This window comes from Notamacropus eugenii, chromosome 5 (assembly GCF_028372415.1).
Source record: "Notamacropus eugenii isolate mMacEug1 chromosome 5, mMacEug1.pri_v2, whole genome shotgun sequence".
Lineage (NCBI taxonomy): Eukaryota > Metazoa > Chordata > Mammalia > Diprotodontia > Macropodidae > Notamacropus > Notamacropus eugenii.
In genome coordinates, this window is record NC_092876.1 from 153,823,412 (window position 1) to 153,841,392 (window position 17,981).

Consider the following 17,981-nt stretch of genomic DNA (forward strand, 5'->3'; position numbering starts at 1 on the left):
CTATCCACTGCGCCACCTAGCTGCCCCCAACAGGAATTTATAGACCAAGGAAGAAAGTTGAAATGTATAGACCAGAGAAAAGAGGAATTTACAGACCGGGGAGGAGAGAGGACAAACAAAACATGATCCAAATATTGAACAACAAGAGATGTCACCAGGTCTCACAGTCCAGAGGAGCTGGAGGGAACAAACTGACAGAAGCTAAACAGAAAGTTTCTATTGAGAAGCAAAGTCTTCAAAATAAATTTGAAAGAGAGGGATATACACGTTCTGCCAATAGAAGGAGGAGGGTTATACCAGGTAAGAGGAAGAGTTTTAGAAAGTCTTCATGTCCTGGAAGAGTTCTGTTGGATAAAAGGGGACCAGTTGGAGAAGGGTATTCAAGTTCTTGACTGTAACCGTTCATTTAATTCCAGAGACACCTGGGAGCCATTGCATAAAAGGGAGTAACATAATCAGTGATACTTAAGGGAAATAGCTGCCTTTGCTTTGAATAAGGAAACCCCAAAGGGATAAACATTAAGTCTAGCTCATGATAAACAATTTTCAGTGACAAAAAGAATCAATTCATACTATTCCAATTTCCCCAACCTCACCTTCCCTTCCTAAATGTATGGGAGTGGGAGGGGAGAAGATTTGCTCTAAAGAATGCATGTGTTTGTTTAATTAGGAAAAACAAACTTGAACCAATACATTTCATGTGATTGGCTGAAGCTATAAAGGTGACAGGGAGGAAAGGGGGAAAAAAATCTTTTGAAAAACAAATATAGATGAAACCTAATGCTTCCTCATTTTCATTAGAAAAAAAATTGAGAAATCTAAAGGAACAGACAAGCAAGAAAGCACTTTAAAAAATGAGTCACCTATTGACACATTCAGGATGAAAAACTATATAAACATTCCAGGCTGGATCAGCAATTATTGCACCAACCGTAGGGCTGCGAAAGGGAGTATCTGGGTAGAAATCATGCACCACTCCACATTGTGCATGCTGAGTCTTTTGACATGCTGCCTTGCTCTTCCACTGCCCCGGGAAGCTGGAAAAATGAATAAACAAGAATGGGGAAAAGCACAGGTAGGTGCCTGCATTTTCTTTCCTGAGACCCTATTAACTCAAAGGAGATATTTTAAGTGTATTTGTGCCAAGATGCTCTGGGTTCATTTAGCAGTACTATTTGTCCTTTTACATTTCTTTGCATAGAAGACAGTGTCTGATCTGTTGGTCATTGTTTCCTTTAATACTAGGGTCCATGAAACTATAATTTTAATGATAAATAGGTCAAAACTTATTTTTATTGTAGCTTTCTACTTAGAAAATATATTGGCATAACTTGTCCAAAATGGATCAAAAGTTGTTCAGACCCATCTCTGAACCCTCCTGTGCCTCAGGAGTTGAGTTGTCATAGAATTGTTAAGGGAAGTCAGGATTGTAGTTCAAGAGAGTAAAATCTATATTAATTTAAGGAAAATTTTGATGTCAAAGAAAAGATATTCATTAGAGACAGTATAATATAGTAAGTAAAGAATCACTCTCAGAACTATGAAGATATTGAGTCAAGTCTCATATCTGACACACAATGGTTGTGTGACCTTTGGCAAGTCACTTAATTTTTCAATGTTCTAAGGAAGACTGCAGACTGCAGGGAAGGTGCCAACTTGTTTTCATAAAGGGAATTTCCTTACCCAGGAGTTCTCTCCCAATATCAGTGAAATCATAGGTCCAGGAAATATCTTATTCAATAATAATTAAATTCCCCTCTCTTTACTATGAGATGCAGTGACAATGTTTTCCTTGTTTTTCCTCAAACACCGCATTCCATCTTCTGACTTTTCTGTCCCCCATGCCTCGAACTAATTCTCTCTCTGTCTCTCTCTCTCTCTGTCTCTGTCTCTCTGTCTCTCTCTGTCTGCCTCTCTGTCTCTCTCTCTGTCTCTCTGTCTCTCTCTGTCTCTCTCTGTCTCTCTCTCTGTCTCTCTGTCTCTCTCTGTCTCTCTCTGTCTCTCTGTCTCTCTCTCTCTCTCTCTCTCTCTCTCTCTCTCTTGCTCTCTCCCTCCCTCACCCCCTGTGTCTCCCCTTTCATCTCTGATTCTTGGCTTCTCTGACTTCCTTCAAGTCCCAGATAAAATCTCACTTATACAAAAACCGTTACCAATCCTTCTTAGTACTAGTGCCCTACCTCGACAGTTTATTTGTAATAAATCAAATATATATGTATATTTATATATACATTTATCTATAATGTATGTACATATATATATGTATATATATATTTGTTTGTATGTAGCTGTTTGTATGTTGTCTCTCTCCTTGAGATCAGGGACTGTCTTTTAGCTTTCTTTGTAACCTCAGCGTTTAGCACAATGCTTGGCACATAGTAGATGCATTATCTTAATAAATGTTTATTGACTGACTTACTAACCGACAAGTGTCTGAGTCCAGATCTGAAATCTAGCCTTCCTGACTCCCCTAACTACTAATAAACTCTTAGTCTCTGACTTAATGAACAAAAACTATCATCCCTCCTTTTCCTTATATCATGGAAAGAGCCTAGAGTCATATCATGGGTCTGGAGTCATAAGATTTGACTTCAAGTCCTGACCCTATCATATATTTGCTGTATGGTCTTGAGAAAGTAATATCACTATTGAGATTTAATGGGGACAATTAAACTTGCCTTATTGCATAGGATTGTTGTGAGGACCAAATGAGATCATAGATGGGAGAATATTTTTTAATTGTAAATTGCTATGTAAATGAAAGGTATGATTACCGATGTAAGTGAAAGGTGCTAAATTAATGCAAGTTTTATTGTTAGTATTATTAGCCATAAAATAGCTAGACAATCTTCAGTCACTTGTAAAACAGGGAAATTACTCAAAAATGTATTCTGTAAATATATATTTATCTAAATCTGCAAATGTAGCTACTCAAGTTGTATTTTTTATATCCACATAGCTTTACAAATGAAATGAACAAATCTCAAAACAGATTGGGAAAAAGTTTTTGGGTTTTGGGGGTTTTTGTTTTTTTGTTGTTTGGGTTTGGGGTTTTTGTGTGGAGGCCACGTTATGAGTGTGTCCTGTGGATACCAAAGGGGTGAAACGAACTATTTTGTCAGTTGGTTTTTAAATCAATGATTTATTGATTGGCTAATAGACAACTCCCAATAGGAAGGGAAAACATAACAATTTTGATCAAATCCTGGAGTTTTAAAGCAAATAGACTTTCCTTGCTCCTCTTAGTGAACTAGGATTTGGGTGCAATGACCAGGTGGGCAACTTGACTTAAAAAGGACAAGAAATAGTAAAAAAAAAATTACTTTCATTCTCCATAACAGGAATACCTCAAGAACTTCTATTCATATGATCCTGAAGCCCGAATACACAATTTAGAAGACAAAATAAAAGCAATGCAAAAATTCTTTGGCCTAGAACAAACAGGAATTTTAAACACCAACACCATGGAAATAATTCAGAAACCTAGATGTGGGGTACCCGATATGGGAGAATACAGTTTCTTTCCTGGGAGACCTAAATGGCATTCCAAAGTAGTGACCTACAGGTTAGTTTTATTTTAGTTCATTTTGGCAAAGCAACAAAAACCATTTTATAAGGTATAAAAAATATTGCTTTCTTGTCTGTCTACCAGGATTTCTTCTTATACTGAGGACCTGCCTCACTCAACAGTGGATAAGTTAGTAGAGAAGGCTTTTGATATGTGGAGCGAAGTTTCAAAGCTGACCTTCAAGAAAGTGAACACAAGACATGCAGATATTGTCATTGATTTTCCCAAAAGAGGTAAGGCTGATTCTTTTAAACAAATCCATCTTTTCTCCATTTTTATAATGAACTTGATAGACATCAACAAATACAATCATTTCCCTACATAAAGAACAGAAGAGAATTGCATGTGAAATTATGCACTTCAAATACATATGGCTAATTTTTAAACATATAAATTTAATACTAACTAAAATATTGCCATGCTTGTCTGTGATTTTTTTACAGAACTTCCCTTTTTCCTACTGTGTATATTTTCTCAGTGTTTTGTTAAGATTTTTTAATTTATTTTTTTCCATACTGAAACAGACAATAAATCAGTATTTTAAACATTTTTAGAAAATATGTTATTTTCCTAAATGCTATTATAACATTGAGAAACCACTGCTGGCTCAACGCAGGCTAAGAACTCATATGCCTTAAACCCAGGAACATAGTCAAAACCAACTTCAGTCCTGAAGGAGTCTGACTTCAAAGGAGAAAGAGATTATGCTCCCTTTTATTTGTCACATTCTTTGGTGTGTTTTTTCATCCCCAACCTTGAGGAGATAATTTATAAATGGCCTAGGGATGGCCTTGATCTAGGGTTTTCCCATGACAGGAAATAGAAAGGTATTCAATGTGCAATAACAATCAGATATTCAATAGGTGTTCATTTCCTTCACACAAAAGTAATGCTAAATCAAATGCACATTGACAATAAGACTTGAATTAGACAACAAGCAGTGCTAACTACTATATTTAGTCAAAAAGTTGATACTCCAAAAACCATCTAAAATTTAAAGCAGTTTGTGTGACTACTGATTAAAGCTTCTACATTTCACCTTGGCTCTGCACTGTCCAAACAACTCCTAGTACTTGACTTGGACTGATTATCTCATTAGTGGTCTTCTTCTCCAAGAACACTTAAGCAATTGCTGGGAATTCCTTCTCTTGCCACCATTCACTCTAACAAAAGGTACTCAGATCCCTCAGACTAACAAGGTCTCCTATAAATCTGGACATGATCATCTAGAAGATAAATATTAATTCACCTAAAACCAGGAAAGAAGAAAACAACAAACACAAAAGCGGAAAAAAAAAAAAACAGACAAGAGCCCAGGCACAAGTTCACCTAGTTTAATCCCCCAGCATTAGTTGCCATGTGGTTGAGGTCACCATGATGCCGGAATAAAGAAGGGTCCACCCTTTCTCACCCCTGACTGAAAGCCTAAGAATTACATGATGCTATATGGAAAGTCAAAGAGAGAGGGGAAAGGAAGAGAGAAGAGAGAAAAAGGGAAACAGAAAGAGGGAGACAAAGGGGGAGAGAGAGAAGAGAGAAAGCATCTCCTCTCTTAACTCTCAGTAGCCCATCACTCCCCAGTCCCTGTCACAACCAGGAAGGGGAAATGAAGGTGACACTCAGGGTTTGTCATGCTATCACAAAACGCCAAGTCCTTTCCGTGTTGGATACATGACAGGAACAGCAGCATCCAGGTCTCCATCATATTCAATGCACCCAAATACTGAGTCACACTCAGCTGTCCAAAAGCAAGCTAGGAATGGGTACATGTATGTACATTTCTACAAACCACATCACATTTATAACTTTTCTATCTTGTTAAATTACAATAGCAGCCCTTCTGATCAGCAATTATGTTGTATCTTGACAGGCCACAGGGAAAGAAAGTACATTGCTTGGTTAATGCACCAATATTCTCATTCAGTAGTATGGTAATTTAATTAATTTATGGGTTGTAACTTTATAGCATAGTTACAAAATTCATCACTTACAGTTATAAACTAACTTACAATTATAAAATTTAACAGAGTTGACTGAGGCTGATAAATATTAAGTGACTTGCCCAGAGTCAGACAAGTAGGAGAGGCAGAATTTGAATCCAGATTTTTGTGACTTCAATTTCAGAAATCCATCAAATAAGATTATGTAAAACATTTTTGCCACAATATGCTATTGTCAATGTCAGGTATTATGTTTTATTATGTTACATTATATTATATTTATTATATTGTATTATATTATATTACATTATATTATCCACTAAACCATTCTGTCTCTTCCAGGATGTTTAGTATCAGCATTAAATGTGATTAATAACAAGAATTTTTAGCATGAACAGAATTGAAAGATGTCACCCATATATACATGAATTGCTAATATTTGCTGATCTCAAATGATGCAAGTTGATCAAGATCGTTCAAGATTGAATGGTCTAGTAAATAAAGTCAATGTACACATTGAGAGAAAGCATGTCACTCAGCCAAGGAGAGCTGAATTTAAATCTTATCTTTCTCACATACTACTTGTGTGACCCTGGGAAAGTCACTGAACCTCGGTGACCTGGAGGTTGTTTTTCTATATAGGTTAAAGAAAAAGTGCTGATGTGAATTGATAGAAATTCTTCAACAGGAACTCCTTGTATCACAAAGTCACAAAGCCATACAAAAAAAGGATTTTTAAAGTTTACATTCTCTACCATTAACTAGTTCACTTTGAACTTTAGCTACAGTATCATAAAGACAAAGAAAGCTATTAGTGATATAATATTAGTGATATTCAATGACCAAGATTTAATTGAGCATATATTTACTAATTACCTACTGTTTGCAGAGAACTACACTAGAAAATGGAGAAGATATAGATAAGACAAGGGTTCTTTTCTCAAATAGCTTAATAGAGCAACGACACAAGACTATAATAAGTAATAATATATGATAAGTACTAGGTGAAGAGAATCCTGAACCTGGAGTCAAGAAGTCAAGAAGACACCTTCCTGAGTTCAAATCTGGCTTCAGACACTTAGTAGCTGTGTGACCTTGGGCAGATCACTTAACCCTGTTTGTCTCAGTTCATCAGTAAAATAAGCTAGAAAAAGAAATGGTAAATACTTCAGTATCTTTGCCAAGAAAACCCCAAATGAGGTCACGAAGAGTCAGATATGACAAAAAATGACTGAACAACAACAAATAAGAGAGATGCATGATAATCACATATAATGCATTAAAGAGTATATAATAATAGCTAGTATTTACGGAGTGCCTATTATGTGCCAGGTGCTGTGTTAAGTACTTTACAAAGATGTCATAAGATCCTCACAACAACCCTGGGAGGTAGGTTCTATTTTTATCCTCATTTTATAGATAAGGAAATTGAGATAGACAGAAGTTGAATCATTTAATCAGTCACACAGTTACTAAAAATGTCTGAGGCAGGGTGCGACCTCAAGTCTTCTGACTCCAAACCTAGCATTCTACCTACCTGCCAGTCTTGAAATATTTACCTCCAGGAATATAAATGTGATGAATATCAAAAATCCTCCAGATTTTTGTTCTAAGTCACCAATTATCTAAATGTTTCCATTCAATATTAGTGATAATTTATAGTCCTTTTTATCTCCCAATGAGTCTGGGAAATAGATTAACATCTAAGGCATTTCAGGAACATTGGACTGAAAAACAAAACCTGCGCTGGAATCCCAACTCTAGTAGTCATGTCTTCAGGCAAGTCATTTCCCCAATCTGGGTCTCAGTTCTCTTAACCATAAAATTAGAGGGTTAGATTAGATGATCTTTAAAATATTGTGATTCTGTGAACTTTGTGCCAAATGATGCCCAAGTAATCAAAAAGTATCAACATGCTTCCCAAAGAATCCAACTGCTCATAACAAAGTATAAGTCTACTTGGAGCACCAAGTTCATATATAAAATGGACTAAAAGGGACACAAAACTACATACAAGGTCATGTTGTATTTTCTTTCAGAGGAAAAAAAGGATATCACAACAACCTTGTGCTCATTTTCCATTATTCTTTCCCCACTGCTGTATGTGTGCAAAGTCCCCATATTCTACGTTGATCAGCTTGATAAGAAAACTATCACTTAATGCGTTAGATGGCACAGGAGATTGAATACTGAACCTGGAATCAAGAAGACCTGAGATCAAAACTAGCCTCAGACACTGACTAGGTGTATGACCCTGGGCGAGTCACTCAACATCTCTCTGCCTCAGTTTCCTCTACTGTAAAATGTGGATGATAATAGCACCTACCTCATAAGACTGGATCAAATGCTGTGAGGATCAAATGTGATAACATTTGTAAAGTGCTTAGTATAATGCCTGGCACATAGTCGATGTTTGATAAATATTTATTCCCTTCATCCCTCCCTGATAACACATATGGCTTATTGTAAAATCAGATTTGTGCAACCAGCTGCTTGTGGCCAACTCTAAGTGCTTAAGACAAGATACCTTTTTCTACCCAAGGAATAACAATGGTAATAACTGTCTATGTTTACCTCATTATACATACATACATATGTGTGTGCCACTAAACTGCCCCATATACATATAGTATGTGTGTATGTATGTATGTATGTATGTATATGCACACAGAGGTATCATGTGTCCCATTTTCATATATGTACATATATACACATATATAGATATGGACAACATGTATCCCATTCATATATATGTATTTACACATATATACATACATACACATGTGTGTGTGCATGGCAGCTAGGTGGTACTTACTGGAGTGCTTAGATGGAATCAGGAAAACCTGAGTTCAAATCCTGCCTCAAACACTTACTGTATAACCTTGGACAAGTCCCTTAACTTTTGTTTGCCTCAGTTTCCTCATCAGTAAAATGGACATTATAAAACACCTGCTTCCCAGGGTTGCTGTGAGGATCAAGTGAATTAATAATCATAAAGTATTTAGCATATTTCCTGGAACATAGTAAGCACTATATAAATGTTGGCTATTATCATTATTATTAAACATATGAAAATATATGTCTATATAGTGATGTGGATATAGACATAGAGGATGAGAGATAGATTATAGATATAGCTATGGATATAAATAAATATGGAGACAGATATAGAAAAAGATGTGGATAGAGATACAAATATATTTAATCCATGAAGAGCCAGTGTGGCATAGTGGGTTGAGAGTTAGCCTCAGAGTCAGGAAGACCTGAGTTCAAGACCTCCTTTGCTTTTTCTTTGTTTTGCTAGCACTTAGCACAGAGCCTGGCACATAAAAACGACTTTATGAGGGTCTGTTAATTGGCTTATTAATTGATTAATTGATCAACATATATTGGCTATGTGAACTAGACAAGCCACTTAACCTCTACAGAGAGCCCAAAGCATGTCTAATTACGAGTAGTTGCTGGTCAGTATAGAGAAAAAATTCCCTGCCTAATACAATCACAGGTCTGGAGCAAAAACATAAAGACCATTCTGGAAAGAGGTAGGGTAGCTAGGTAGTATTCTTACTTCACAAGTGGGAAGATAAGAGGCTTCCAGATGTGAGATGGTTTGCTCAGGGTCATATAACTTGTAAGTGATAGAGCCAAGGAATCAGATCCAGACCACAGAATTAGGGAATCATAGATTTAGAGTTGGAGAGGGTCCTAAAAGTCCTCTGATTTAGCTGTTTTATTTTACAATTGAAGGAACTGAGGCTCAAATCTAGGATGATCTAGGATCATCCAATTTTACCAGACTGTCTCCAGTCTTCAGGCTTTAAGCTCAATGCCCATTCCACTTTACCATGTTTGACTCTAGCTACATAGATTCAATCATTAGAATATTTCCACAGGTTAAAAAAACAAAACAAAACAACGTAGTTTGATACTAATTTATTTCCTCAGGCAGGTCAATGGCTATTGGTTTTTTTTTCCTCAGTTCATTGGGACTACCAACCATTTGATGGACCAGGAGGAACCCTGGCTCATGCATTTGCACCAGGAGAAGGACTGGGAGGAGATGCTCACTTTGATAAGGAAGAACTATGGAGTGATGGCCGCACAGTAGGTAATGGTTTTCCATGTTCCTTCCTGAAGGCAAAATGTCTCACTGGATACTTAGAATGTGCCATTTAAATCTGAAAATGGGAAAGTTATGATACTAATAACTTTAAGCTTCCTCCTTTACACTGTGACTAATGAGGGGGTGGGAGAAAGGTATTGTACATTCTATTCAATTCTACCATCATTTAAGTGCTTACAATGTGTCAGAAACTGGGCAACATACTGAGTGATAGAAAAAAATGGTACAGGCTCTTGAACTCAAGGTGCTCACCCTCACGGGGAGGAAGTGGGCTCTAACATGTAACAAATAAGAAGGGAGCTCACTTAGTAGCAGGAACTTGGGGTTTGATATGTTCTAGGAAGTCATAGCACTTCAAAGTAGTGAAAGCCAGGAAAACTTCATTATGAAAACCCAGACCAGGAGAAAATATAGAGCTGCTGTTCACTTTCCCCAACCTGCCCCTCTGTTCAGGTGTCCCCATGTATCAAGTAGTCAGCTGTCAGACAAATGCAAAGCAGTCCCAGTTCTGATGTCTCCCTTTATCCTTGCACTCTAACTGGATCACATCTTACCATAGTGTAAAAGGAGAGAAGTAAATCGTTATTTTTCCTTAAATGTCTTTCTTAGAAGCAGACTGGAGTTTATTCAGGCAGTTCAGTTACTAAATTAAACGTCCTGAATTGCGCAACCTACTTAAACTTTTCATTTCTAGCTTCCTGAAACAAGGCTATATGAGAAATAAATAAATTTGTTGTTGTTTTTTGGTCATTTTTCAGTTGTTTCAGAGTCTCCATGACCCTATCAGGGATTTTCTTGTTGCAGATACTTAAATGGTTTGTCACTTCCTTCTCTAGTTCATTTTACAGATGAGGAAACTGAGGCAAACAGGGTTAGTGACAAAAGGCAAAAAACCCAAATTATGCTTGCTGCAGCTCCTACTCCACCCCACTCTCCCTCCAACTCTACCTTCCAACTCTGTTAAAAATTTTAAAAATATGTATCTATACTTCAAATAATTGAGGATTATATTTTGAGAAGTTCTGGAATTATAATAATTTAACACAATGCTGTAATTGTAATAACAGTGATTTTGTAATAATTTAATGTCTTTTTTTACTGTAGGAATTAACTTTTTATGGGTTGCTACTCATGAATTTGGTCATTCCTTGGGACTAGCTCATTCTTCTGACCCTGACGCTGTGATGTACCCTACCTATGGCACCAAAAACCCAATGGACTTCAGTCTGTCAGAGGATGATATAAGAGGGATTCAGAAACTTTATGGTAAGGTTCAGAATTTTCAATACAAAATTTTAGAGCAATTTTCATAACAGACTTGAAGAAAAAAACTGGGAAATGGGCATCTACTTGGAAAGTAAACATTATAATCTGGGATTTTTTTTTCTTTTAGCTGTTGAGACCACAATTATTTATAACATATCAGCCATTTTTTTACCTCAGGTGACTGATTCAGAATGCTTAATAAATGAATGTTTTGATCATTTAATGAGATTAAAACATCTTACTGTTTTATCAATCAATAATAGCTCACCTTTACATAGAATTTTGCTCACAACGCTGTAAGTAATGTAATTTTCGCAGAAACTCAAGGAAACTTCCCACCTTTCCAGTCCTCTTACACTATATTTTCCTCTTTGTACTCTGTGATCCAAAAACAAGACCTCATCGTTCTTCCTCACATACAACACTCCTTTGCTGACTCCAGGCACTTTCATTAGCTGTTCTTCATCCCTAGCATGCTCTTCTTCATCATCTCCATCTCCTAGGTTTTCTGGTTTTATTCAAGTCTCAGTCAAAGTCCCACCTTCTTTCTCTGTCTTCTTTCACCTGAATACCTTCCTTTGCAGGTTATTTCTAATTTATCCTGTGTATAAGTTGTTTATACATAACTGTTTGTGTGTTGTGTCTCCCTTTAAACTATGGGGTCTTTGAGCTCAGGCAGTTTTTTGCCTTTCTTTTTATCCCCTGCACTTAGTACATTGCTAGATAGCAGGCATTTAATAAATGGTAGCTAGCCAACTGATTGACAGTTCAAAGTTACCTGGAAGCCACCTAGCCACACCTGTGCCTGGAGGAACAATCCCTACCGAGTGCTCTTCCAGCCTCCACATTCCTAGACCTCCCATGGCAGGCCATTCAAATTATGGATAGCTCTAACTGTTAGGAAGTTTTCATTCCATCATACTTAAATCTACCTCTCTATAATCTTTTACCCATTATTCCTGGTCTTTGGTCCTCTGAAGCCAAGCTAAACAAGCTTGACAATCCTCCAAATGTAACCACCAATTCTTCTTTTCCTCACATTAACTATCCCCAGTTCCTCCCACCAATCATCACATGGCATGGTTTACAGGTAACTTATCATCCTGATCACCCTTCTTTGGATATGCTTCAGCATGTCAATGTTCTCCCTAAAATGTAACATTCAAAACTAACTACAATTTCAATATGTCCTAACCAAAGCTGAATGCAGCAGAATTTAACCTCCCTCATTCTAGACACTGTGCCTCTCAATTAACCTAAAATAGCTCATATTGATCTTATTGTTGGTGGTGGTGTTGTTCAATTGTCGTTCAGTTATGTCTAACTCTTCATGACTCCATTTGAGGTTTTATCAGCAGATTTTATGGCGTCATTTGTCATTTTTTTCTCCAGCTGATTTTACATATGAGGAAACAGAGGCAAGCAAGTTAAGTGAAATGCCCAGGGTTGCACAGCCAGTAAGTGTCTGAAGCCAGATTTTTAACTCAGAAAGATGGGTCTTCCTGAGTCCAGACCCAACACTCTCTCCAGTACCTGACCTAGCAGCCCCCATCAACTTAATTATTTATTTATTTTTAGTTTTCAACATTCATTTCCATAAGATTTTGATTTCCAAATTTTCTCCCCATCTATCCCCTCCCCTCACCTCAAGATACCATGCACTCTGATTACCCCTTCCCCTGATTTTCCCTCCCTTCTATCACACTCCTCCCTTCCCTTATTCCCATCTTTTCTCTTTTCGTGTAGAGCAAGACACATTTCTACATCCCATTAAATGTATTTCTTATTTCCCAGTTGCATGCAAAACCAATTCTCAATATTTGTTCTTAAAACTTTGAGTTCCAACTTCTCTCCCTCCCTTCCTCCCCACTCATCCTCACTGAGAAGGCAAGCAATTTAATATACGCTATATATGTGTAGTTAGGCAAAAGACTTCCATAATAGTCATGCTGTGAAAGACTAACTGTATTTCCCTCCATCCTATCCTGACCCCATTTATTCTATTCTCTCTTTTGACCTTGCCTCTCCCCAAGTGTTTATTTCTAATTACTCCCTCCTCCCATTTATCCCCTACCCCCTTACTTTCCTGTGCTACAAGATAGATTTTTATGCCACATTGAGTGTGCATGTTATTTCCTCCTTAAACCAAATGTGATAAGAGTAGGCTTCACATTTTCCCTATCACTTCCTCCTTTTTCCCCTCCATTGGAAATGCCTTTCCTTGCCTCTTTTATGAGAGATAATTTGCCCCCATTCCATTTCTCTCTTTCTCCTCCCAATATATTTCTCTCTCATCCCTTAATTTTATTTTTTTTAGATATCATCCTTTCCTATTCAACTCACCCTGTACCCTCTATGTATATGTATATAATCCCTCCAACTACCCAAATACTGAGAAAAGTTTCAGAAGTTTTAAATATTATCTTTTCATGTAGGAATGTAAACAGTTCAACTTTAGTAAGTCCCCTATGATTTTTCTTTCCTGTTTACCTTTTCATGCTTCTCTTGATTCTTGTGTTTGAAAGTCAAATTTTCCATTCAGTTCTGGTCTTTTCATCAAGAATGCTTGAAAGTCCTCTATTTCATTAAATGACCATTTTTTCCCTGAAGTATTATACTCAGTTTTTCTGGGTAGGTGATTCTTGGTTTTAATCCTAACTCCTTTGACTTCTGGAATATCATATTCCAAGCCCTTCAGTCCCTTAACGTAGAAGCTGCTAGATCTTGTGTTATCCTGATTTTGTTTCCACAATACTCGAATTGTTTCTTTCTAGCTGATTGCAATATTTTCTCCTTGACCTGGGAACTCTGAAATTTGGCTACAATATTCCCAGAAGTTTTTCTTTTCAGATCTCTTTCAGGAGGTAATCAGTGGATTCTTTCAATATTTATTTTACCTCTGCTTCTAGAATATCAGGGCAGTTTTCCTTGAGAATTTCCTGAAAGATGATTTCCAGGATCTTTTTTCATCCACAAGCTTTTCTGCCCAGGATCTGTGAGTAGGGTTCCCTCTCCAGAGCTTCCACCAGCTCCAACACACCACCTCCTCACCCCAGGATGGCCACTCAGAGCTGAGACCCACATTGGCTGATTAATTCCCCCAGAGCCTGAGGGCTCCAAAAATGGACATTGTTGCCACTGCCTTGAGGCCAGGGCTAGGGAAGGACTCTGCTCCCTTCTCACCCAGGAGAAAGAGCTTTCTCACTGATCTTTGAAACTATCTTTGGCATTTGTGGGTTGAGTAATCTGAGAACCACAGCTGCTACCCATGATTCTGTGCCCTGAAGCCTGCTCTAGTCCTGTCTCTGCAGCACCACATGGCCAAGACTGGGCTGGGCTCCCCTCTGAGTCCTGTGGGATAGGCCTTTCTTGTCAGCCTTCCAGGCTGTCTTGGGGTGGAAATCTCTTTCACTCTGTTTTTTTGTGGCTTCTGCTGCTCTAGAATTTGTGGAATCATTTATTACAGGTATTTTATGGGTTATAGGGGGGGAGAGCTAGAGCAGGTCCTTCTTCTACTCCACCATCTTCCCCCATCGACTTTATTATAGACCAGTAAATCTCCCAGATCTTTTCCACACAAACTATTAGCCTTGCCTCATCCAACTTCTTTATGCTTTTGAAGTCACTTTGTTGGTGCCAATTTAATTGGATGTAATTTTCCATAACAAGGTTTGCATTTCTACTGATTAAACGCAAAGTCCTCTTTCCTCTCTGTGCACATATTTCCATATCTAGAATGCTCAGAATTTATACAGTGATCAAAGTATAGTTAGTCAACTGCCATCATACCTAGCCTTGGCTCCAAATCTGGATCCACCAAATTTATGACAAGCTTTGTGGAATTCTCCCTTTCTTCTAGTACATTTTGTTAACCTCCTCAACAGTGTATCCAGAAGGCAGAGACTGATTTTTTTTAACCTAAATGAAGAATTCTACTTGCATCTCCATTAAATTTCATCCTAGGAGATTCAATTTCATTGCCTATCAACATCCTTCTAATTCTAGTACTGTTGTCCAAAGTGTTAGTTATCCCTCCCTGCTTTGTGAGATTAGCAAGTTGGAAAGCATGCCATCTAGGCTTTACCTCCAAGTCACTGATAGTTAGAACAAAATAAGAAAAGATGCATAAGGACATCCACTAGACAACTCCCTTCAAATTGACATCCATCCATCACTGGGTCTAATGATTCAACCATCTACAAATTTAGCAAACTACACTATCTCCTACCCTACGTCTCTTCAAATGTTTGCTGAAATATTATTATACTATATATACAACATTCCTCTGATATAATAATAAGAAGAAGAATATAAGAATAACTAGCAATTACATAATGCTTTACAGTTTATAAAACACTTTACTAATGTGATTTCATTTGATCCTCCCAATAACCCTGGGAAGTAGGTGCTATTATTATTTGTATTTTATAGATGAGAAAATTGAGACAGACAGAGGATAAGAGACTTACCCAGGACTATATATGAATCAGGATTTGAACCCAGGTCTTCCTGGCTGCAGGTCCAACATTCGATCCACTAAGCTACCTCTTAGATGTTCCTGTCTGATTATTCTGTCAAGAAAGAGACTGGGGTTAGTCTAAATAAAACTATTCTGACTTTTAATTATTAGCCCTTAGAAAGAGCATCTAAATCAGCAAAATAATAAATTCAATTAAGTTGGAATTTAAGTTTTAAGCCAGGACCTTTCTCTCTACTACCCACTCCCAAGGATTCTTTTCTAAATTGTTAGAAGTGGCCAAATTGCCAATTTTCTGGTGGGACTTAGGTGTGTAGAAATAGGATGAGATTGGTGTTGAGACTGGTGACTGGGTAGATAGGTCTTTCAAAAAGTATGTGTTGATTCTGTTGCCATATTCACAATGCTGGGCTGGATAAACCACAGCCCTATCTGGTCTGACAAATCCTTTGTTTTTATCTTTGTGATTTTTTCTGTGTTTTATACAATGTCATAATGTTCTCTTCTCTTCTCTCGACAGGAATAAGAAAATAATTTCAGATCAATTACAAACTTAACAGAAAAATACACATTCAACAGACTTTACTATATTCCTGCTCTATCAAAATGTTTTTATTTTATCATGAAGTCCTATAACCACTGAAATACTTTTAAATGAATGGCTTTATATGGAAATCAAGAACTAAGACATGAGAGTACATTTATTTAGTTAATTCGTTAATTTTATTCAGCAAACTTTCATTTAAGAGCCTACTAGGAACAAAGTACACTAAGAACTTGAGCCATGGACTGCACATATTATCAGGGATGACTGGTCTCATTACTTTTATTCATGTTCACACAGTCCTATGATTGATATCAACATCAGAACTTCAGATCCTCAGATCCTTGTCATATCTGAAGTAGAAGCAACACAACCACAACTGAGTTGACTTGAGCCCAGGGCAAGTTTGTCTTAGAACAGAATCTTACAACTGAGACACTAGCTAGACAGGTGACTTGGTCCAAATCACACAGCAGTCTGGTTGCAGAACTAGAAATAGACCTTAGGTGTCCCAAATCCTAGCCTAAATGTTCTTTCTACCACACTACTCTACAACCTCACTTTCTTAAATGAACAAGGGCATCCAATTCTCTGCCACATATGCATCTGCCAAGTGTTGATATTGAACTCTGCCTGGGCAGGAATTCCAAATTTTTCTTCTACTTTTCCCAGAAAAATCTAGATTCTCCTTGGAAGTGGTCACCAATTCACCATAGGCATATAACAGCTTTTGAAAAGAAAAGTTAATAGTGTAGAAAAGAAAGTCAGTTCCTTTCATTTTATAGCCATTGTCCCTGGAAACCTGACAGTTTTATGTGGACTGACTGGTTTGGGGACTTCTTTGTTAGTTTGTCACAGAAGCATGCCAGAGATTAATTAGATAATCTCTAAGGTCGTTTTGTGCTTCCAGTGCCATCGTTAGATGAAGTATGATTGGAAGCCCATAGAGTACCAAGATTATAATAAGTTGGGGTATTACAGTGGGCATCCACTGTGAGCACTAAAAGTAACAGAATTCTAAGTGCTACATAATTTTTTAATGAAAAAGAGGGAAAGGAGATTTATTCAGACTAGATGGTTACATTCTTGATTTTGGTTTAGTCCCCCAACATCAATCACCAATGATCAATGTTCCAATATCATTTGTCAATGCCAATTAATATCACTATAGTGTCATTTAATGAGTTGATAACTCCTCAATAAGCAATTAGCACTAGATTTTTTTAAATTTTTTTTACTCATTTTGAACTTAAATACAAAAAGATAAAAAAATTACATTACACAGAATAACACAAAAAGAATCAATATGGAACCATGAATCTCCATTTCACAGTGTTAACTTCTCTTAAATCTATGCAATAAATATATTGTTTTTAAAACCACCCTGCTTTTCTGTGCTTCCTTCTGAGTTTTCTTTTGTTCTTTGCAGGACACTTTTTATTTTTTTCTCCCTCCTTCCCCACTCCACACTAGAGAAGACCATCATTTGGCACAGACATGCATATAAATATATATGTGTGTGTGTGTGGTGTGTATGTGCATATACATACATACATATTTACATACATATGTGTGTAGATGTATCTGTATGTGTGTATATATACATAAATATGTAAAATCATGTTATATATACACTTCGACTTATCAGTCCTTCAGATGTCCTTTGTAGTTGATTTGAGAATTTATAATACTCAAAATAACTTAGTTGTTCACAGTTCTTTAAACAATATTGCTATTACTACATACAGCATTGTCTTGACTCTCTTCATATTGCTCTTCATTATTTCATACAAATCTTTGCATGTTTTTTTAAATCAACCAGTTCATCACTTCTTATAGCACAGTAGTAGTATTCCATCATGATCATACATCACAACTTGTTTAGCCATTCCATATCTGATGGGCATACCCTCAATTTCCAGTTATTTGCTACCACAAAGAGAGTTGCTATAAATATTTTAGAACCTACAATTCTTTTTCCTTTTTCCCGGATCACCTTGTGAAAAAGATCTAATAGTGGTATTTCTGGGTCAAAGGGTATACACAGTCATACGACTTTCCGAGCA

General features: G+C 37.0%; 1 protein-coding gene across 1 annotated transcript; it reads left to right on the forward strand.

Annotated features, from left to right (window-relative positions):
* Positions 1 to 855: 855 nt before the first annotated feature.
* MMP7 (matrix metallopeptidase 7) lies at positions 856 to 16,071 on the forward strand. Its single transcript, XM_072611252.1, has 6 exons — positions 856 to 1,075; positions 3,339 to 3,562; positions 3,650 to 3,798; positions 9,485 to 9,613; positions 10,733 to 10,894; positions 15,892 to 16,071. The coding sequence occupies exons 1-6, from the start codon at positions 881 to 883 to the stop codon at positions 15,903 to 15,905; spliced, it is 873 nt and encodes a 290-aa protein (XP_072467353.1). The 5' UTR covers positions 856 to 880; the 3' UTR covers positions 15,906 to 16,071.
* The last annotated feature ends 1,910 nt before the right edge of the window (positions 16,072 to 17,981 follow it).

Coding starts and splice junctions, on each gene's coding strand:
- MMP7 (XM_072611252.1), top strand. CDS start 881: ATGAAAAACTATATAAACATTCCAGGCTGGATCAGCAATTATTGCACC. Junction 1,076..3,338: donor AAGAATGGGGAAAAGCACAG/GTAGGTGCCTGC, acceptor TCTCCATAACAG/GAATACCTCAAGAACTTCTA. Junction 3,563..3,649: donor TCCAAAGTAGTGACCTACAG/GTTAGTTTTATT, acceptor TCTGTCTACCAG/GATTTCTTCTTATACTGAGG.